This window comes from Sander lucioperca, chromosome 7 (genome assembly GCF_008315115.2).
Source record: "Sander lucioperca isolate FBNREF2018 chromosome 7, SLUC_FBN_1.2, whole genome shotgun sequence".
Classification (NCBI taxonomy): Eukaryota; Metazoa; Chordata; class Actinopteri; order Perciformes; family Percidae; genus Sander; species Sander lucioperca.
The window spans coordinates 1221433-1244300 of record NC_050179.1 but is presented as its reverse complement, the minus strand read 5'-3'; the positions used below and the strand labels follow the sequence as shown (position 1 = coordinate 1244300).

The following is a 22868-nucleotide window of genomic DNA, read 5'->3' as shown; positions in this document are numbered from 1 at the left end:
AAAATGACACGTTAAATGCACATAATGATATGCATGAGCAAAATTACTAAATGAGTGAATTCTTTAAACGACTGGATTCATTAAATATGCAGGTGGCATATTAGGACTATGCAGAAATCCAGCACACAATACCCATATTTCTATCATATGAGTTCTTTATTTGAATCCATTTGCATTCATTGTTAGCTGAAATTCAAAATGATTGTCTCCGCTGCTGCTCTCTCTCTGTGTGTGTGTGTGTGTGTGTGTGTGTGTGTGTGTGTGTGTGTGTGTGTGTGTGTGTGTGTGTGTGTGGTTTAGATAGATACAGCCGAGTTCAGGGCCAGAGGCATGAATTTAATAACCATTGTAAACACATTTAAAAAAAGAGAAAAAATTCAAAAAGCTTCCATTTTGTTTTCTTCATTTTGACGACATATATAAAGAATTGACATTTTTCTATCCTCCAATCAGTATTGATCTGAATTTGGACTTTCTGCAGCTCCAGTAACAGGAGGTTAAAGCTGCATCATGCCAGCCAGGCCGTGCCTAATTCAATAAGAGCCCACAGAATTTAAATAGACTAGTCTCTAGTGACTGTTGTGGTAGTTTCTGTGAGTGTAGTTTCTGTGAGTGTATTAGATATATTTCTGTAGAAATCATTGTAGACTGAAAATAACAGATCTGTTTTACTGCTTTCTGGTAAGACGGGTCTCTAAAGTCCTTGGTCTTAGAATCTGGGAAATCAATTTTCTTACATTGTGATTTGTAATTGATGTTTTGTCCGACTCATTTCTGATTAACATAGATGAATAAGATGTCGCTGCACCTTGCCATTTTTGTGTTGGTGTGGGATTATTAACCTTGCCTGTTTTGATTGTACCAGCTAAATTATTACTTTTTTAGTTTTGTTTTATTTTGACCGATTTAACATAATCATTAACCCATTTAAACATATCATCTGTATCATGTTTGTTTCCTCCCCTGTTTTTTTTTTTTTGTTTTGTCTTCCCCAAGTCTGTTTATGTCCCTCACGCACTGGCGTTCAAGAGATCGTACGCCACAAAGGTAGTATTACATACGTTCCCATTGATAACCCCCCCCTCCCTCCCTCCCTCCCCTCTCCCCTGTCCCCTCAGCGCATGTGCCAGTTTACTGTCATAACACCTCATGGGCATCTGGCCTAAAACTAACTGTCCTCTCTGGAAGCATGTGACAGTCGGAACGCAGCGCACTCACTCACTGCTGGATATCCACTCTGTTAAAACATGACTTTTCCAATAGCGCTCACTTTTCTGGTTACACTGATACCTCTGCATCTCGTGATATCAAGGGCTGTTCCTCTCTGACTGGTATTATATTAACCTGCCTGTCACTGCGGCACTTTTTTTTTTACTCCAGTGTGGGTACTGGAATAACTTTGACGTTTTCCTTCAGTGCTATTCTCTCTTTCTCCTGATTCATGCCAGCTTTGTATGTCCTCAAAAGTCAGCTAAGGGGCAAAGATTCCCTGCTTATTCCCTTACTGTATCGCCTATTATTACGGAAGATTTTATAATGAGGAGGATCATAAATGTGAGAGCTGCAGTGTAGTTGATATATGTGTGTCACATTGTGTTCTAAGTTGTTTTATGTAACCATACTTTGAGATTGCAATGTATAGGCCTAGAAAAAGCCTGTAGATAGTGTGGAGTGACGTTTTGAAATATCCCAAGCTAGATTACATTCTGCTAGTCAATGTTGTCCCTTCACCTTTCACAAGCTCTAATAAGAATTTCCCCCCCTCCTCTCCTGTTCAGTTTTTCTGAAGGGCCAGGGCCCCATGGAGTCAACTACACATATTAGCAGCGAGTGATAGAGACTTCTCTGACCCGTGTTTCTGTTATTACACCAGAAAACCTACACAGAGGAAGAGCTGAATGCCAAGCTGACACGAAGGGTCCAGAAAGCTGCACGACGACAAGCCAAGCAGGAGGAACTCAAGAGGCTGCACAGAGCCCAGGTAACTGATCCTCTGACTTTTTCCTCCATCACCACTGTGAGGTGGACATTTGTGGTTTTGAGTGAAATGTCACTTCAACTATTGGATGGAGTTCCATGCAATCTGGTACCGACATTCATGTCCTCTTGTCGGTGAATTGTAATTAGGGTTGGGTATCGTCCAACAATTTTTTATACCAATACCGTGACTTCGATACCAGTTTCTAAACGATACTTTTTTCTATACCAATTTTTTAAAACAAAAGGAAATTACAACATTACACATTACGGCACCAATATTTTTATATATTTTTCAGCTCCTACTACGTGAGCCCGTCTCTGTGCGTAACGCAGAGTTTTTCCTGCATGCCTCTACGACGTGTAACATAAGACAGTCAATCACCAGCATTATCAGAACTTGGTAGAAGCATGCTGCGAGCTTATTGGCTCACTGGCTTTGATGAGATTTACTCCTTAGGTATTGAAATTAGGTATTGAATGACGAGGCATTTTTCGATACTCAATATTTTAGAGGCCATTTGGTCGGTGCCTAAAAAGTATTGAATTTTGTACCCAGCCCTAATTGTAATAAGTTTGGTGAGCCAACTAACGTTTCCCTTTAGCACCATCATCAAGACACATTTTTAGTTTTCAGTTTGTTTGTGTTGAAAGTAGGTTATATGCATTCTTTTGTGTTGGTTTACTTATGGTGTTTGGGTGCTGAAAAGCTCTTTCCAAACACTTAGACAAGGGGTGTTTTCATTCAACCATTGCTCATGTTGTGCATGTCAAACTGTTTAAAAATGAAGTGGGACATACACACATGTCTGTAGTGGTATACTAGATTAGGTTACATTAGTGTTGTTGTCACAGTTACTCAGTGTTGTTCTTGTTTTTGTTTTTACCGGACCATATGGCCACTCTAATGTGACTCAACCCTCTTGGAGTGCGGCCAAATTCATCTTTTGATTAGGAAATCCACTGAGATTGATGTTGTAACTGCAGTCAGGCTTCCAGTCCACTGACTCAGCACTAAGCCACAGCTAAAGTCTCTCTTCCTGGAGCTGTGGTTTGCTGGCGTGAATTTTGCTTCCTTTTAATGGCTATTTGCAGAACCCAAACCATGCTTCTGGTTTCTTGCTGCATGGCACTGATAAAGTTCAGCACTGACAGAGGAAGTAAGAGTCTGAAGGGGGAAGAAAAACGTTCAAATTAAGATATTTCTGAATACTTTTCATACATCTCTCATTCCTAACCCTTAACATTACTTTACTCATATAGAACCCATGTCACTAATCAAATCCTACTCCGTTATGGTCACCGCAAATATCATTCATCATCATGGGCCACATATGCATCTACTGCATATTGCATCTATCCAAAAGGAAGGGATATCTGTCTGTCTGTCCGTCTGTCTGTCCAGCTGACCCGCATGTGCAAAATCACAATAACAAAGACGTCACACGCAGCACGCTGAACGTGACACGTTCAATATTGATAAACTGTGAATAAAACTAAGCGAACGCACAATAAAGATTGAAAGAAAAAAAAAAATTTTTTTAAATGAAGCGACCGCTCAGGCTCTCAGTCAAGCGTGTTGTCCGCAGTGGGCTACTGGTGATTATTACGACTCTTTGGAAAACATTTCACGGTGTGTTTCTGTTTCTGTGTGTAACTTTACAACCCAAACTCTTCTTAACTTCCTTAAACAAGCATGAGCAGTGTAAGTTGTCATACTATCTTATAACACTAATACCGTTAATGTAATAATCTGTGATGACTTCCCGTCTGTAACAACAGCAGGGCAGTTGAGTACTTGTTATCTAAAGACAGTTGTGAAGTGAGGATGACGTTGTCGGTTGGCACCTGTGCTTTATCGTCAGATGATGATACCATATTTTTGATAACATCTTATGTGAAATCACTTTGCCTAAAGTGACAAAATGATGGGTTTTGGTGAGGCTAGATCAACTGAAATGTTCAATATAATGATTTAGGGGCCCCAGGCAAAAGGCGTCTTGCTTTACTTTTCACCATTTCTCCGGGAATGTTGGTATTGGCGGTGTTAGAAGAAGTGCTCAAAACTTTTTTTCGGAAGTAAAAATGTAAATAGTTAATAGTTAACAGTACAGGTCTGGATTTAAATGTTTCATTAAAGTGAAAAAGGAGGCATTATCAGCACAATGTACTTAAATAATTAAACGTCTGTTCAAGGTGGAGCTTTCAACTCGAATATAATGCTGAATAGCTTAATGAATAATAATAATGCATCATATTTTAATGGTTATATTTTGGGAGTAAGATCTGAATATGCAACATAACCAGTAACATTTCTCTGTCAAGTAAATGTAGTAGTACAATGTTTTCCTCTGAAGTAGAAGTACACAGTAAGTCAAGGGTATGCAGTTGGGTTGCATATTAGGTGCTTTGGGGTCCTTCTGTGAGTTGTTTCGGGGTAAAATGGTTCTTTTTTTACCATAGGGGACTTTGGGAGCTTAATTTGCCAATAGGTCATTCAAAGACATGCAAAACCCATTTGAACTGGTTTTACATGGGTCACTCGAATGTAAATATGTCCTTAAGATTAATAGTGGGTTTTTTTCTCATAGCTTTAGTAGTTTAAAAGTAGGTAGAGGTAGTAGTAGTCTGTAGTAGTAACCTGCCTCTGTGGCTTTGGCCTCCAATAACAGAGCCCTTAAAGGAACACGCCGACTCATTGGGACTTTAGCTTATTCACCGTATCCCCCAGAGTTAAATAAGTCCATACATACCCTTCTCATCTCCGTGCGTGTCGTAACTCTGTCTGACGCCCCCACCGCTAGCCTAGCTTAGCACAGATCCTGGAGGTAACCTGCTCCATCTAGCCTACTGCTCCCAATAAGTGACAAAATAACGCCAACATTTTGTTGTGATGTATATAGTCACAGTGTGTACAAATAACAAGGTCACTTGAGACACAGCCATCTTCTAACCGTATACATACTGGGAACTATATTCTCAGAAAGGCGAAGCACTGCTACTTCTGCTACTTGGGCGGAGTGATTTGCTAGCAGCACCTCAGAATCCCCGTGGTGAGGAGCAGAGAGTTTGCCTGGAGTTCGCTCAGAGGTGGAGTAATATCACTCCGCCCAAGATCCAGTGATTACGATTGAGTGCTTCACACTGGGAAGTGATTTCAATTGAAATGCTTGTGTGTAAAAGCCGGACACTTGGGCGTCCAAGGTTAGGGTGAAGCAGGCTGCATGCCCCTCTCAGACTTCCTAAGAGGCTGCATGCTGTCGCCCTCTATCACTGCCCCCGCTGCACTGCCATCAACAAGTGCAGTGTGGTGTGGACGAAAGAGGGGAAAGCTATAAATATTAAGTTTTTTTGTGAAATTCATGAAATATTTGACCATCAGAACAGGCTCACGTACATGTAGACATCAATACAGTGCCAATTAGCAGCGCTCTGGCTGCGCCTTGAGACATTTATTTTTAATGAGGGTAAATTGTTTGAAGTAACCTCTGCAGCCACCTCCATTAGAAACGTGTGGCACAAATCAGTTGTAATTAATAGTGGATGTTATTATTCTGTGCACGCATGTGAGATAACCCAAGTTTTTGTAATGTACTGTGTTTACGGTATGTCACTAATAATAATGTGACTCTTCAACCTGTTTGTCCGCTTCAGATCATCCAGAGACAGTTGGAGCAGGTGGAGGAGAAGCAGAGGCAGCTGGAAGAGAGAGGCGTAGCTGTGGAGAAAGCTTTGAGAGGAGAAGCAGGTAACAGCTTGTCACTTGTACCGTCATACACTTTTCTTTTCTTTTTAAATCAAGCTGGCCATCGCATGCTGCAAAGTGTATCAGTAATGCTACTGCAGGTAGACGTAATGCCCAGATTCAGTAAATTAAAGTGTGTAGTAACTTATTAACATTATGCAGGTGATTTACTGTATGTATGACAATTAAATCTTGTTTTTGTGTCGGCGCTGGCTCTGTGAGACCATGTTTCATCTTTATATGATATGTGTTCAGCCTTTTCTAGAGCTCTTACGGGAATAGTAATAATATCGATGTCGATTAGGATGATGTAACCAAGAAACCGCATTACCTCAGAAAAGCTGTCCCTCTGCGATCTTTTAGATTGTGTTGAAATCACAGTCTGCATTTGCAATTGATATAGTCCTACTGAAGCATATTACAGCACGTAGATTTGTCCGCAGAAAGACACATTTGTTTCTTTAAAGTAATAAACCCAAATAAGTCTTGACAAGGGACTATCACAGACAATATATTTTCCGAGATGAAGAATGCATTATTTGCCCAGCTCTTTATTGGATACAGTTTTATAAGCGTGTGAAGCATGAATAGTGCTCAGCAGCAATAACACATTTACATGATGGGAGTTTTGTATGCGAGTAGGGCACCGAGGTTGTCCTTTATAGAGCTGACAGTGTATTTAATCCTCATTTACTTAATGATGATGGTCACAGAAGCTTTTATAATGCAAATGCATGCACGTAGATGCATTACACATTTTAAATTTCAGGAATTTTCCCACCGACCGAATAACCAATTACTTTTCCCATCAGCTGTGTCTCCAGCCAGTTGATTGAGTATGTTTTAACTTGTTTACTACTCTACTCTCTTAAAGGATTGTATAAAGGTACTTATACATTACCCAAACAGCACAAAAGAAGATCAGGTATTAGATTTACTGTAGTTATTTTTTTTTATTTTTTTATTAATGACATGTGACACTGTTATGTAGGCTCCATCTGTGGTGACACACTGCAACAGTTCTCCATCTCCAACATGTTGATCTTTGTCCTTTCATAACTTGTCCTCCATCGCCAGTCCGAGCTGCATGCGATCAGGAGAATGTGTGTCCCGACATAGATTTGTGTTTGCTCATTCTGGATGTGTTTTGTCTCCTTCACTGCCTCGCAACGAGGAGAGTTTCTGTACTCTGATCAAGACTCAGATCACGTTACATTTTACAAATGCAATCAAAATGTAAAAAATCTAATATAAATTGGTTTTCAGGCTGGCAACATCATTACAATATTTTCTGCAAATGTTTGCTGTAGCTGAGCGACTTGATACTGATGTTTGTTGAGATTGTATCTATTATATATATATATATATATATATATATATATATATATATATATATATATATATATATATATATATATATATATATATATATATATATATATATATATATATATATATATATTTTTTTATTGTGGTGAGTAACAGCACTCCAGAGATGTTTGTGACTTTGTCAGTTGTACTCAAATATCACACTCAGCTGCTCTTTGAGTCTGAAATGATTAGGTATTAAATCGTCACATTATGGACCTCTTTCACAGCAGACATTTTGACTTGTCATAGGAGGAAAAGCACAGCTGAAACTGATAACCTTAATGATGGCTCAATTCCATCAAGTGTCCCAATAAGCTGTTTCAGTGAGTCAGCATTCACCATACCAGGGCCTCTCCTAAGTGGAATGCAGCCAGCATTAATGGTTTTGAATACACCTGCTTTTCCTACTATGACATCTCAACATGTCTGCCGTGAAAAAGCTTTGGCTTTGAACCAACTACAACTTTGTCAAATTAAATGCACGCAAAACAAAAACAACTCTTCAGCACACAACACATTACACGAGGCTTTGTGTGATATTAAGCAGACTGAGCCAGTAAACAGCAATACAGCAAATCTATGTTGCAGCCTCTTATTATTTTGGAAAATGCCATGTTAGTATTGCTCAGCCTGACTGTATTGTGCACTGTGGTGAGTACTGATGGACTCTCTTTGTTCTGAGTGTTGCTGCAGTGTGTACGTGTGTGTGTGTGTGTGTGTGTAAAAATGTGTTTGCAAGGACATGCATGACTTGCTGTTGTTGGAGAATTTTGTGTGTGCCCAGTTTGGGGCTGTGTGAAATAACTCCTATCTCTAATATATCCCTGTCATTGTAGACTATTGGGGAGATTCTAATTACAGTGAAGTCCTGGACTTGCATCTGGGCGGTATGTATTTCAAATCTGTCGCTTTAAATTAACCTAATGGCTAACCCAATCTGTCCTCCTCCCCCTGTTTTGTTTTTTTTTTTTACTACTTGAGCTTTGTACCCCTCATATCTGCCTTGAATGGCTGGCTGACTTGCTGGCTTTTTTAGCCTCATTGCAATACTTTCTGCTCCTATAACCCCGCCTCTCCCTCCCTCCACCCTCACTGGGTTTCTAGTTCAGACACTCTTTACATCAAACAGAGATCAGACACTTGGCCTCATGCTGTCCTCTTAAGATCGTCTTTGATCTCCATAAACTCATAAATAGTGAATGAATGAATGAATGAATATGTAACTTGTATTTGTCACTTTTCAGCATGCAGACTGTACAATACAAACTTCAGTAGAGAGACAAACAGGCACATACTGTGTTTCAGAGTCAGAAATCCAAAGAGCTATATTGATTCAAAGAAACAACAAAATAAAAATAGAAGTAAATAATGCACTGGCAGTGTTGACTGTGCACATTCATACTACATACAGAACATGCTCTTTAAATATTGCCTCCTTTGCATATTCATCAATATATAGTTTGCCAGATAACATCAACACATCATTTGTAAACCAAAGTCATGAAAGGTAGCAGCATGATAGTTGAGATAGTGAAAAAGTCCTTTTTCTGATTCTGATTTAGAGTTTAAAACTGCTGATATTCTATATTGTTCTTATTGTCAGTGAATCCCATGAAAAGACCAAAACCAGCAATATCTAAGTATATAACTAATGTAGCAATAACTAAGTATTGTCTATGCAAATTTAAGCCTGATATATTTTATTCCTCTGTGACATAGAGCTCCATTGTTGTCTAAAACCTATGAAAAACACATCAATGAGCCACACTGTTGCACAAGGTGAACACTATGAGCACTGTGATTTATTTTCACACATACTCTGTCCTGCTGCCATATACTAGTGCACCAAATGTGTATTATGCCGCAGGTATAAAAAAAATAATAGTCCCCAACAAATGCTCTAGTTACATCTGCTTAAAACTACTTTTGTTGTACCAGAAATATCATAGATGAAGAAGTACATGAACATACAAAAGAGACGTTATGTTGCAGTGTGCACACATTTATATACACAGACCCCACCCCTACACACATACACGGTGATACAAGTATTGTATAACCTGTCCTGGACTGACTCATACTAAACTGCTGGCATGGCTCTTAGCTTCCCCTCAGAGCTTTCTGTGCTGCTCTAGTTCTGTCCTGTAGTCGCAGCAATGGTTCCCCTGACTTTCTCATACCTGCTCAGTTGTAAAAACACCCCGAGTTTGAGTGTATGCGTGTGGTGTGTCCTAATAGGCAATGTTGCAACCCCTGACCTTTAGGTGCAATGTCTACACTGTGATTGGCCAGCAGTAACAGTGTTCACCTTGTCTGGGTGAGATGTCTTGTGTGGTATCTGTTGTTATCTTGTAGACTGTGGCCTTGTTTGAATATGAGTAGCATGCACCTTTTCCTCTTCATGTCTGCTAGGAAGTCAGCAGGCTGGGTTTGCTTCATAGGTATTTAGTGTCCGTAGAATCCCTCAACAAGGAGTGAGAAAAAGGTGCATTTCCACATATTTGAGCAAGGCCTGTTGCCCAGCTGTTTGTTGTCACTCATCAGACAGGAGATTGCGTGGAGTTTTGACATAAAGATGAACCTACCTGCGTTTTCCAACCTCGCTGGTTGACCAGGGTACCCACGTGGGCTTAATGTTTCATCAGCTCATTCCATGTAGTATGTGTGAATGCTAAAAACAGTCTGTCTCACTTTGAATCTTTGCAACTGGAAGCAGTGTGTTTGCAGTGTTCTAAATTTGTTATAGAGAAGGATTCCTCTTTGTCTCATATACAGTGTTTGATCACGCGATGGGAAATGCAGAATTTTGACTGAATAAGGTGCATAGTCGCTTTATCAGCCTGGTTGTATTTGAGGCCCTGCAGCGGACACCAAAACTAAAGCCAGGATCAATATGACTGTACTCTGAATCCGAAAAGTAATAACATTTATCTTATAATTTTAATCCTCTACTACTAATGATTATTCAATTAAGGATTTACCGAGCGGTAAGTTACAACGATGCATTTCCTAACTATGCTTACGTGATTTGGTGGAGCCATAACATTTTTATTAGGACTCCAATCTGTCCAAAAAAGATTTTCTAAACTCCTACAGATTTTAAGCTTTTTCTCTGTGATAGTCCCTTGTAGTTATTATCTGGCATTTCACTTTCCCGGCTCCTTACCCACCAGCCTGAACACTATGTCTTCCTCCTATTTGTGTCATGTAATGGTTCAAGCCCTTATATGTGTGCCACTATCAACGATCTGTTTCCCCCCAGTTATCTGCACATTCTCCCTGAATTTTCTCCACTTAACATTTATTCTACAGTCTTTATTTTGGGTTTTTTTAAAGGGAAGATTCGCCACCTTTAATGTGGATGTACAATCACTGTTGATGGTAGGGCTGGGTATCGTTTAAAACATTTTGATACCGGCAGTACCGATACCGATACCCTGACTCTGATACTGGTTTCTTAACTTTTTTCGATACCAATTTTATAAAACAAAAAGTAATTACGGCACAAATCTTTTTATGTATTTTTCAGCTTCTACTACGTGAGCCCCGTCTCTGTGTAACAAAGAGTTTTTCCTGCGTGCCTCTGCGACGTGTAACGTTAGACAGCCAAACAGCAGCATTATTAAATCTTGGTAGAAGAATGCTGCATGCCTATTGGCTCACTGACGTTGATGAGATTTACTCCTTAGGTATTGAAATTGGGTATTGAATGACGAGGCATTTTTCGATACTCGAAAACTTAAGAAGCAATTCGGTCAGTGCCTAAAAGGTATTGAATTCGGTACCCAGCCCTAGTTGATGGTAAATGTAGTCAATTAAAGCAATAAATTCCTCAGTGCATGCTATATTGACCGAGAAAGCTGAGTTCTCCGGCTGGAGAAGCTGCGCCGGCAGTGCCTACATGTACCAGGATGCATTGTGCGAAAGATTGTGCCAAAACATTATGTATTTGCATTATGTGACAAAAATACTCACTTAATGGTCATCGATCCTCTTCATTGCCTCTTCCAGTTTATTCTCGGTATACTGAAGAAGGTCTCCAGCTGTCCAAGTGAGGAGAAAAACTTTCATGCATAGAAATAACACACGGGGCCCTATCTTGCACCCGGCGCAGCGCAAAGCTCAACTGTCTTTGCAGTTGTCAATTTCCCGTCCAGCGTCCACGTTGTTTAAATTCTAAATGCACCTGCGCCCATCTGTGCGCCCATGGGCGTGCTGGTCTTAAAGGGAGTAGTCTATATCCTTTGCGTTCCACTTCCGGGATTGCTCCGGTGCTGCAGGAAATTCCGACGGATGCATGTCTTTTCCGTTTCCTTCCGCTTTCTTTGTGTTGGAATTTTAAATTCGATGGATTTATGAGGACTATTGTTCACTGTTCCTCAGATCTTTGCAGGGTAAATTGGGACAGCTAGCTAGACTGTCCAATCTGAATTGTTTTTTTGCAGCGGCTCTGTGCAGAGCTCGGCACCGCCCATGACGATTCTGATTGGTTTAAAGAAATGCCATTAAACCAGAGCACGTTTTCCTCCCATCCCCTAATGCTATGTGGAGTAGCCAGACCCTCCTTCAGCACGCTTTGGAGGAGAGTCTGGCAAAGCGAGACTATACAGGGAGGTGCGTTCAGGTGAATTCTTGGCGTATTGCTGTCTTGAAGCAGCAGGAAGTGATCGCCATTGACCAACAAAAACCTGTTCTAAAGTCAATAGCACAGCATTTCATTGTTATTTTAACAGCGCATTAGTAAAATGTGCCTAGGCTCGTGCACAGCGAGCACACACTATGCTTGTTACACACACAGGGACGCGCAGCAGCACACAAACATGCAAAAGATTAAAAAGTAATTCAAAAGTATCGCCCGCTTTCACTTCACGCACGAGCAGATCAGTTTCTTCTCCTAAAAAAATCTCTCCTTCCTGCTTAGCAAATCCGCCATCATAATAGCAATGTGCCAAGGTACAAACGCGCCTGGCTTTTAAAGGGAATGGGAGATGACACTCTGATTGGTTTGTTGCATGTTACGCCCAAAACACCCTTTTGAACCATGCGCCTGGCGCACGGACCCTTTTTTCCGCCGTTAAACTAGCAAAAGTGAATTCGTACACGCCCTAAGCGCACCTGCAGCAGGCGCTTCACGCCGTGCACTTAGATCACGAAAATAGGGTTGGCGTCGGCTACAGCATCCAACAAATACGTCCCATTCTAAAATTAATTGCAGCAGAGTGATTGAGTTTCTGTTGGCATCGGAGAACAATTTGAGCAAACATACCACCAGTCTTTGTTTGCTCTCAGCATCTCAGGTTCTGGAGGGTCTGCGCCGGCCATATCCTCTCGCACGTCTAATGCAGCCTCCACCTCTCTCCACTGCATTTCTTTGGCTGTATTCTTTAGCTTTATCATATACAGCTGAATATATGTCAGCTAAAATACTGTAAAATGTATACTCGTATACAGTCATATTTTGGGATGCCATTTTCGCTGTTGAAAAGAGACTGGAAATCCAAGCCCAAATAGCCTGTAGTAGGGCTGGGCGATATGGAGAAAATCAGATATCACGATATTGTTGACCAAATACCTCGATGACGATAATGCGACGGTATTGTAGGTTTGACTATTTGTGCTTTCACAAAATATTTACACAATGAGATTTTAGATGAATAATCATCAATAATGTGGATATAATGACTAAATGGTTAAAGGCAAATAATAGAACAGCTAGAAAAGTCTGGTCAGTTCAGAAAATGACATCACTTTACTGTAATGCAGCCTTTAAAACCAGGAAAAGACAACACTTACCATGTAACGATATTACGATATCCAAAATCTAAGACGATCAAGCCTGCAGTTCTTCCTTGCATCCAAGTGTGTCACTGTCACGTCAAATTACGCCGCTGGATGCAGGAAGAACAACAGATTCTGCAGCTGCAATCTTAGCTTTCTCGATCAGTATAGCTCACACTGAGGCATTTATTGCTTCAATGGACTACATTTACCATCAACATTGATTGGAGAGCCACATAAAAGGTGGCAAATTTCCCCTTTAAAGTAGCAACCACTATCTGTGAAATAATCTCTTTAGCTGGTGCATATAAGAAAAAAAGTCCTAATTTGCACTTCAATAGTAGCTACACTTCAAAAGTCACCATGCTGGCAACAAATTGAGCCGGGCGTTCTTAACGTGTTCAAGTAGTGTTTACTAGGAGAGGCTGAAACATCTTAAAAGAAGAAGCAATTATCTGTGTTTGATCAGTAATGGATTTAATTATGGGATTAAATCATTTTGTGTACTGTGAAAAACACTTGTCATATGCGTAGGCTTTTCCCATTTCATAACTGACACAGGGTGCTGTTTACTAACTGAACATTATCTGAAGAACTACAGATGAAAGATCAAACAGGGGGATTATTTTCCCTTCCTGTGCTCCAGGTTTTCTGCCTTCTCTTGTTTCCGTTTCTTATTTTTACCCTCTTTTTCATCCCTCACACCCCACAGCTGATCTCGCCCACCTCCTCTCTCTAGGTGATTTGTCTTCTCCCTATCACAGTGCTCCTGCCCTCTTTTGATTTTCTTCTCAATTTTCTTTCTCCCTCATCACACCCTTCTTCCCCCTCCACCCACACTTTGTGTCCTCTGTTCTGTTTTTCTCTGTAACGTCGCTGCTCTTCCTCCTGTATTACTGTATTTCCACCACTCTTTCTCTCTCCACCCACCCACGCACCCACCCACCTACGCACCCATCTCCGTCCCCCCTTCACGCTCTGTCCCTCTGTCTCTTGTGAAAGTTGAGCCCTTTGTGGGGATGCCACGCCGAAGACCCCTCTCCTTCTGCCCCTGCTGTTCCCCTGAAGGTAACGTAACCTCGCCGCCTCTGCTGACGGTTGTGGCGGGTTACTATGGCAACCGCACGGATCTCCAGAACCGGGCTACCCACTTGAGCCCCTCCCCATCATCCTCCCAGCCGGTCCTCCTCCTCTTCCTGTCCTCAGTGTTTGTGTGTGTTCAGGCTCAGTAGCTTTCCCCAGAATGTACCCACAACTAAGTCTTGTATCGAGTCATTTATTATGAGGAAATTGGTTTAAAATATTTTAAAAAAATGCTCCGAATATTCATTTCATCACAATTTTGTCCACTGCGTCAGAATGTATGCCGTTAAAGGTATTGATCAGTTGGTCTTTTTTTTTTTAATTATTATTATTTGTTACCATGACAGTTGTTTTATGTAGATTTTCATCTTCCCCAAAACGGATAAGGATCAGGACAGAGTCGCTGTCGATACTTTAAACTCTAATGTACAGTTCTAGCATCTTGGCTCCCACAGGTTAGATGAATAATAAAAAGACACTACCAATCCAAACTGTTCTATAGTATAGCTCTTAGTAGAGCATAATCCACACCAATACAACTTGAAGAGAAATGCTATGCTTGATTGGTCTGCCGTGCAGTGTTGCCAGATTGGGCCTGCTTTTTATTTAACTAGACAATTAAAAATGACACGCAATAACCGATCACTAATGGCCAGCAAAATCAAATGTCATTTCAGTTTATCACAACTGGGTTGAAACTTGAATTTTCTTATTCAATTATTATCCCCCATAGCTCTGTGATCAAAGACTTGTCAAAAGCTGTACATATTTAAAAATTAGATTTGTGATGTAACATTATCCAAAAGAGTTAGTAAAAGAAACTGTCAACAAGAAGAAGAAAAAAAAAAAAAAAACTCCCCGAAATGAAAATATAAAATTGGGCTACATTTATGACGATTGAGGGTTCTAGGCTTTGATTGGTACTTTTTATCAGTCAAATCTGGCAACACGGTTGCTAAGCTAATGCCACTCGCTGTTCAGGGGCAGGGTTTAGAGAATGGTCAGTTGGAGCCTGTTGTAGTTGTAAATCAGTTGTAATCCTAGAACAATCATAGTGTTCCAGAAAATGGAGGAAAAGATATGTTTCCTTATTATTCTAAGAGGCTGCATTCACTCAAAGGGGAAACTACTCTGCTGTAGTGTGTCTTATCCACCGCATGTGCTCTGTTTTCTGTTTTCTAAAATGAATCGTAAAGCTGAATAGTCCTTTGCAGTATCCATTTTTGCAGTTGTTATCCCTTGAATAAATGTTAAACGTGTCATGTAATCATAAAATGATAATAAAACCGTGTCGGTGAACACCTGAGACGTGGCTAGCTCGCGGGCAAGTTTGCGGTTCAAGGAGTGAAAAGCTGGCATGGTGTGATGATTTTGTTATAAATATGCAAGCATTACACAAAAACAAGTCCTTAAACATTAATGGATCATCTGGTTTGTTCCTGTATCTAACACCTGTCAGTGGAATTTTTGCCTGAGCTTCTAATCCGTTTAAAGAAACGTTCTTTTGTGTTTGTGTGCGATCTGGTGTTTTGTTCCTTTTTATTGCTGTTTCTGCCTCCTTCGGCTCTCCTTTTGTGTTCGGAGTCTTGGGCTGAGGGGTGGTGACGGTGGAACAGGTTGAAATACAAAGAAAAACATCCATTCGTAGGATAGGTTTGGAAACTCAGCCTTGCTTTTATACTTCCTCCTTTGTCTCTGCATGTTGTATTCCTCTCCAGTGTGAGCAGCGCTTCTCCAGCTTTGCCTCTTCTGTCCCTTGTCTGTTAATTAGCGAAAGCCAGCCCCCGAGACCACAACCATGCAATTTATGGGTGTAAAATGTTTATCCTTTTCGTTTTGCAAGAGCCTCATCTTCCCCAGCTAAGTATGAAACGCCACATCGAGGTTTGCCTTCCGGTGTTTCATTGAAACCGCTCGGCTCCACCTGCTGCAGTCAGATAAATGAAAAAGCCCGTCGCCCAATGCATCGCCCCCAGCAGCAGACCTTTCTAAGCATGCCACATATAGACTGCTCTTCTCTGCATACAGCGGGACTGCAGAAGAAGTGTGCAGCTGTTCGGCTCTCTGACTGATAATGCCGGTTATGAAAACTGCAGTGCATTATGCCAGTAGTGCTGAAAATGCTTTACTCTGAGGCAGACTTAATAAAGGCGTGTGAACTTCAACTGTTGGCCTAAATGATGAGTCAGCCAATGAACATTTGATCCTGTAATTGAATATGTAAAGACAGCAGAATGATTCATGCATCCCCCCCCAACCCCACCCTCTTAACTGCTAATATAGAATTTCCTTGGGTTTACTTGTTTGTAGTGTATATGCTACTGATTGGTGTGTTTGTGTTTTTTCTTATTACCCACACACTAAAAAAAAAAAAATCTGATAGGAGGAGGTAGTTGCTCCCAAAGAGCAGCTACGTCTGACACTGAGTCCAAACTGGGTAACACAAACTTTGCAAATAGGGTATTTTCTGTTTGGTGTGTGTGTGTGTGTGTGTGTGTGTGTGTGTGTGTGTGTGCGTGCGTGCGTGCGTGCGCACGCGCATTTACCAAAGTTGAAACCTGTAGCTCCACGCCATCTTCTGTGCGCCATCTTTAAGTATGGCGAGACTGACCACGTTGGTGTCGAGTCCATCCTTCCACCTCACCATGCCCCAGCGAGGACATCCTGGCTTGGCTGTCATTGCATTGCCCGTGTCAGTCCTTGTCAGTGTGTGACATCAGTGTCATCTCCCAGCAGCCATCTGGCGTCTTACTCCCACTCTGTGCTTCCTCCTTCTTCTCCAGGCATGGGCAAGAAGGACGATCCCAAGCTAATGCAAGAGTGGTTCAAGCTGGTGCAGGAGAAAAATGCCCTGGTCCGCTATGAGTCAGAACTCATGATATTGTAAGTACATGAATTGACTGTTGAGATGGATAAGCTAGTCGATAAACTGATTCGTCAAAGGGGCTTTTCATTTCCAAGAAGCACAGTCTAGCTGTGTGTTACTGGTTGCTATGCTAACTTGTGTAGTAACCAAGCAGCTAGTTTGAAATAAATTGTGTGTTGAGTATATAAAAACTATATATATATTTATATATATATATATATATATTTTTTTAGGGGTGTGAATCACCAGAGGCCTCACAATATGATATTATCACGATACTTACCTTATGATACAATATTATTGCGATTTTAAAGATATTGCAATAGTCTGCGATATATTGCAATGCATTACCTTTTTTCCAACTTCACATTTTTCAAATTATTTCCCCAAAGGAAAACTTTGTTAACATTTTTAAGTTTTTTATCTAAAAAGATACATTTCTCTGTTTGTTCATCTCACTTCAATTTTATTGCTGCAAAATGGAATTGTCAAGCAGACAAACTGACCAACACATATATAATGATAGATTGAATATATATATATAAAATAATAAAATTAAATATAAAAACACGTATACATATTATACGTATACATATTCTCACGTAGGTACACTTGTATGTATCAAACGAGAATTCCAATGGCTATAAATAAACAAGACCAGACATATGTAAAGTCACATTGTTATATACGCTGTACTTCTTAGATAAACATTCATCACCATCAGCTACACTTTGTCAGGCTCAGCTGTGGTTTGAGCTTAGTGCTAAGGCTATCTTGATAACATGCATGCAGGTGGCTTAGTAACGTGGTAGTGTTTACCATGCTGTTTAAGCGTTATTCTCAAAGTACAGCTGCGGCTGATGGGAATTTTGAGGATATTTTTAGAGGTATCCTCCCATGAACTAGTCTTGTTCAAGTGGAAGACTTGACCTGTGAATGTCAGGGGATCCCCAAAGTCATGAGGATTGATTGCCAGGACCATGATTGTCTGCAGTAGTTGCTGAGATATTTCATTCTGAACCAGACAAAGCAATGAACAGACAAATGAACGAGTGTGTTAGCGTCGTCCCTAAAAATGTAGTGTACTTTGATAAATTGCCTGAGGATGTAATAATATTCCATCATTTAAGAACAAGGCAATTATAAGCTAATACAGAGTATACAGAAGATAAAAAACTGACTTATTGGTATCTTATTTTTTATGATTAGTATTATTACATCATGAGTTTAAAAAGGTTGTTGGCCCTAATGAAGTCATATTAACTTTATGTTTTTCAACGTAATATGATATGAGTTCACATTCACAATCCATTCAGAGAAACAAGTTTTATTACACTCTGACGAGTCATTAAATTGTCCAGCATTATCTCATGATCAGCAACTAAAAGCTTTTAGATGAACTATTCTTCTTTTTTAGAACAACTAATGGAAAGAAAATCCTGTCTAAATAAATAAATGAAGATGCAGCCAAAACACATAAATGTTGAAAACAATGATTCATTCGTGAAACAAACTTTGCTCGTCCATACTTTTTCCTTCTGTCCCCAAGTGCCAGAGAGTTGGAGCTGGAGGACCGACAGAGCCGCCTGCAGCAGGAACTCCGGGAGCGAATGGCTGTGGAAGGTGAATGCAGGAGTCTTCAAGTGCTCATATTATGCTTTTTGGCTTTTTCCCTTTCCTTTATTATGTTATATATCTTTTTTGTGCATGTAATAGGTTTACAAAGTGGAAAAGCCCAAAGCCCACCCCAAAGGGACACTGTGAACACTGTTCACAAACTGCTCCAAACAGCTCTATTGTAGTCCAGCCTTTACTTGCGTGACGAACGTGCGTCTCTTTGTAACACACGTTATAATGCTCGCCTAGGCTAGCTGCTAGCGTGGCACGCCCTCATACTCTGCATCTGACTAGCTTGTAGTACTGACCTATCTACTGCGCATGTGCGACTCCCAACAAAGATGGAATAGAAGTGAGATGCCTCACTCTGTAGCTAAAACAGAGAGCTCAACACACAGGGTGAAAAGAGGAGCTGCAGCAATGTGCAGTACAACAAAAATATGGTGTTTTTTGAAAAGTAAACCATGTAAACCTATTCTGGTTAGAGCTGAAGATCTTTGCCCGAACCCGACGGGACCCGACAGGTTCGGTTTCTATCATTTTACACGGGCTCGGGCCGGGCTCGGGCTTGCGCTCCGGGTTGTGCGGTAAATGTCAGGTGATGAGTTTCGATTAGAGCAAAAATTGATGCTGAGGAGGTGAAACGGAGGCTGGCCTCTGCAGGACTTATTTTATTTCTTTGTTCCAACTTTCAAGTGGCCTATAGCCTACGTTAGTCATGAATAAATGATGTAAAAAAAATTTATAAATGACTCATTCTTGACAAAAGGCAAAAGAGCTGTGTGCGTGCGCACATTTGAACAATGTCGGTGTGGTGTTAGTCCTCCGGACAGCGGCAGTCTCTTTTTCCTTTCTCTCCCTTTTCCGCCGAGTGGTGGGCGTGCCCACTCACGGTGTGAAGCGTGTGTCCGCGCTATTCTCCGACACGCACGCTAACAATCACTGCTGATAGACGGCCTTTTGTACAGTCGGGCTGTAAATGGGTTCGGGCTTTTAAAAAGCTGTCAGTCAAAATGTACTTGTCGGGCTCGGGCCGAATTCTGTCGGGCTGTCGGATCTAACTTTTAAGGCCCGATTACAGCTCTAATTCTGGTACAACCTCTAAATACAATTATGAACCTGAAAATGACCATAATATGGGCACTTTAATCCACTAACAGCCCATTCACCTTAGCTCTGAATGTTCAGATCTGTATAATCTGCTGCCTCTCTTGAACTCCTTGTTTTCCCGTGCCTCTCTCAGACCACCTGAAGTCGGAGAAGGAGCTTAGTCAAGAGAGGCAGATCTTGAATGAGATGTTGGAGGTGGTGGAGCAGCGTGACGCCCTGGTGGCCCTCTTGGATGAGCAGAGGCTTCGGGAGAAAGAGGAAGACAAGGACCTGGAGGCTGTAATGCTGTCCAAAGGCTTCAACCTCAACTGGGCTTAGGAGGAATGAAATAATTGCTCATCAAGCCCTGGGAAAGAGTTGACAGGCGGTCTCTGCCTCGCGTGGTCATCTTGGATCAGGATAGTCTGCTGAACACCTGCAGCAGTGAATGTGTAAAGATTCCCCCAACACACACACACACACACACACAAACACTACAACTGCCTCTGACATTGAAGCAGTATGCAACGTTTACATATCCTCTACCCGAAGGCAGTCCCAGTTAATCACTTTGCAGTTTTTCGCAGCTCTCGCTCTCTGAGGGTGTAGAAGCAGGTACATTCACAGCTTTATCAGCCCAGCCTTGAAGTGGCTCCTCTCAAACAGAGGGCAGGCTTTGGGAGAATGTTTAAAGACTTGTCTCATTCTCGATTATTTAAAGGGAAGAATGCAGTTCGGTCCTGCTGATGTAAAGGAATTGTAAAGAATTGTGTTTTTGTGTACAGTTGTAAGTAAGTCACATTGTCGGCGGATGAGGGTCATCTCTTTTTTTCCCGAAAAGAAGGACTGCTACAGAGGTGTGTTTAAATGCTGGAGTGATGTCTCCAGTCTCAGTCTCAGATTCTCCTTTCCACTCTGACTGTAGGACGAACATCCTCTGCTGAAGCTGCCTTTCTATCCAGTGACAAACTGACTTCTGCATCTTTATGAACCATAAAGACACCATAAAAGGCTCCGTTTCCCCCCCCCTCACAGTGTTTTTGTGTTTATGAGTCAACACTAAGAAACCATTAAATATGACCATGGTTTTAATGTATTTATTATCTTTGTCTGTTTTTAACAGATACACATTTTTTGTTTTGTTTTGCATTCACAGGAGAGTGCCCTGCATCTCATTATCTTGCACTTGTGCATGACTCAGATGCACCCATAAGCCATTGCATGTCAGGAATGAAGGCTGCAGGCACATAAAACGAACTTTACCTTGTCTTTGATAGCTAGGGCATAGAATACAGACTTATACTATTTATGAACACTCAAGCATTTCACATGACTCGATAACGATGGGCCTCTCCTTGACATGCCATTCACTGTACATCACACTGACAGTTAACATTTACGAATGCTTGTCCATATTCGAGATCGAATGTTTATGTTTCCTACTGTGGTAAACAGTAGTGAGGTAAAACAACCGTTGAAAGGATTCATCTTTGAAGGAACTGTCTCTTCGAGTTCATGTTTTCCAGCGTGGGATGTTCTCATTAATGAAGCCGATTTCACTGTTGTTAATGGGAGATCAGCGTAGCTCACATTACTCGTTTTGTGCCACAGGACTGTCTCCGTTGGTGGATATGCTGCAATATCTGAGAAATACACCACGAGGACTTACACACTACACACCACTCACATCAATATTTGGCAGTGTTAATACTTTACCCTTGAACGAGATGCCTTTTTCATTTTCATTCTCTATACTTATATTTTATTATGATCCTGTTTGTTTTTTGAGGTAGTCACATATGTGTGTCCCACTGGAACTCAAGATTCTTTTTTTTTTCTAATACTTTTATACAGCACGTCCCCACACAAACAAATAGATGATTTTAAATAGGTCGCTTAAGAAATGCAAAGTGCTTTATGAGCAACTTGCATCAAACAGGAACGTTATTACCTAAACCTGGTGGGCAGTCAAATCTAATAGCCTTTTCGACAACTGTAAAAATCCAGATGGTCACTGTTTTACGGCACAGAAACACTAGAGGCTATATTTATGACTTGGTATGAGCTGTGAATAAAAAAAGTGATATCATTTTGGGTTGTTGTTTTTAGATGGTGTGTGATAAGTTTGACATGATTGTATTGATATTTATTAACATGTGTGCAAACTGTATTATATGTAAAGAAAATGAATCCTAATTTTTAAACTGTTCTGTTGACACGACTTGTAATGTAAATGCTTCATGTAGCTGAAATGCATAGGGGTGTTGGATGTATGCTGAAAACGGCAATAAAACAATGCAGTTCTTTTAAATGTTTGCCCACTAAAGTGTCACGTTTTTTTTTTATTGGATTATGGTTATAAAGTTTTATATAAGTTTTAGCTAACCAGTTTGAACCACAATTGTAAGATAAAACTGACATATTTGTGTGGCTGATTTCCTCCTATGTTTAAAGGTCCTGTGGCATGAAAATTTCACTTAATGAGGTTTTTTAACATTAATATGAGTTCCCCCAGCCTGCCTATGGTCCCCCAGTGGCTAGAAATGGCGATAGGTGTAAACTGAGCCCTGGGTATCCTGCTCCGCCTTTGAGAAAATGAAAGCTCAGACGGGCCAATCTGGAATCTGCTCCTTATGATGTCATAAGGGGAAAGGTTACCTCCCCTTTCTCTGCTTTGCCCGCCCAGAGAATTTGGCCCACCCATGAGAAAGAGAGAGACATCACGGCTTGCACACAAGCGAAGCATGGCAGTTGGTCAAGACCACACCCCCACCCTCCACCTTGCCCCCCCCCTCTCTCCTCCTCAATAGCATTTAAAACTACAGACAGACAGAAATGGCACATCCTAAGTAAAGCTCATTGTGGGACTGGCTCTAGTGGCTGTAATTCTGCACCAAGGCTGAATTTCAGGAAAGAGACTTCAGATACAGTATTAGGGGACCACTAAGGCCTATATAAAAGCATCCAAAAAGCAGCATGTCATAGGACCTTTAAGCTGGCTAGAGCTTTTACATTTCCTTTCACTGCCATTACCAGCTCTGACTTAATACATGAGTAGGCTAACATCTGTTTATTTATGCAGAGAACATGAGATACTGTAGCAAAGAGATTAATTGTAAACCCACATGTGTATTATGTAATACAACCAGTCAGTCAACATGGGTTTTGAAACAAAGTATATACTTAATATATTTTCATAAATGGGCCTACTCAATAAACTGTAGCTAAACATGGTACAAAATTAAGTGGGCTCTGTGATGGAGCCATGTAGTAGTCCAGCAATTTAGTGTTGCACCTCCATAAAATTAGAAGACTCAGAAGAGATAACTCTGAGGCTGGTCA

General features: G+C 40.9%; 1 protein-coding gene across 37 annotated transcripts in view; it reads left to right on the top strand.

The window, feature by feature from the left end:
• The window catches only part of mical3a (microtubule associated monooxygenase, calponin and LIM domain containing 3a), a 121313-nt gene extending 99476 nt beyond the window's left edge, over nt 1-21837 (top strand). For 22 of the 37 annotated variants that reach the window (XM_036003443.1, XM_036003412.1, XM_036003442.1 and 19 more), the window contains 9 exons: nt 997-1047; nt 1874-1981; nt 5632-5725; nt 6597-6647; nt 7930-7980; nt 13874-13939; nt 16738-16837; nt 18370-18443; nt 19681-21837. In XM_036003443.1, the coding sequence (XP_035859336.1) occupies nt 997-1047; nt 1874-1981; nt 5632-5725; nt 6597-6647; nt 7930-7980; nt 13874-13939; nt 16738-16837; nt 18370-18443; nt 19681-19865 (780 nt within the window). In that variant the 3' untranslated portion in view covers nt 19866-21837. The remainder of the gene's footprint in view (nt 1-996; nt 1048-1873; nt 1982-5631; nt 5726-6596; nt 6648-7929; nt 7981-13873; nt 13940-16737; nt 16838-18369; nt 18444-19680) is intronic. The other 15 variants (XM_036003446.1, XM_036003444.1, XM_036003431.1 and 12 more) reach the window with 9 other exon arrangements.
• The last annotated feature ends 1031 nt before the right edge of the window (nt 21838-22868 follow it).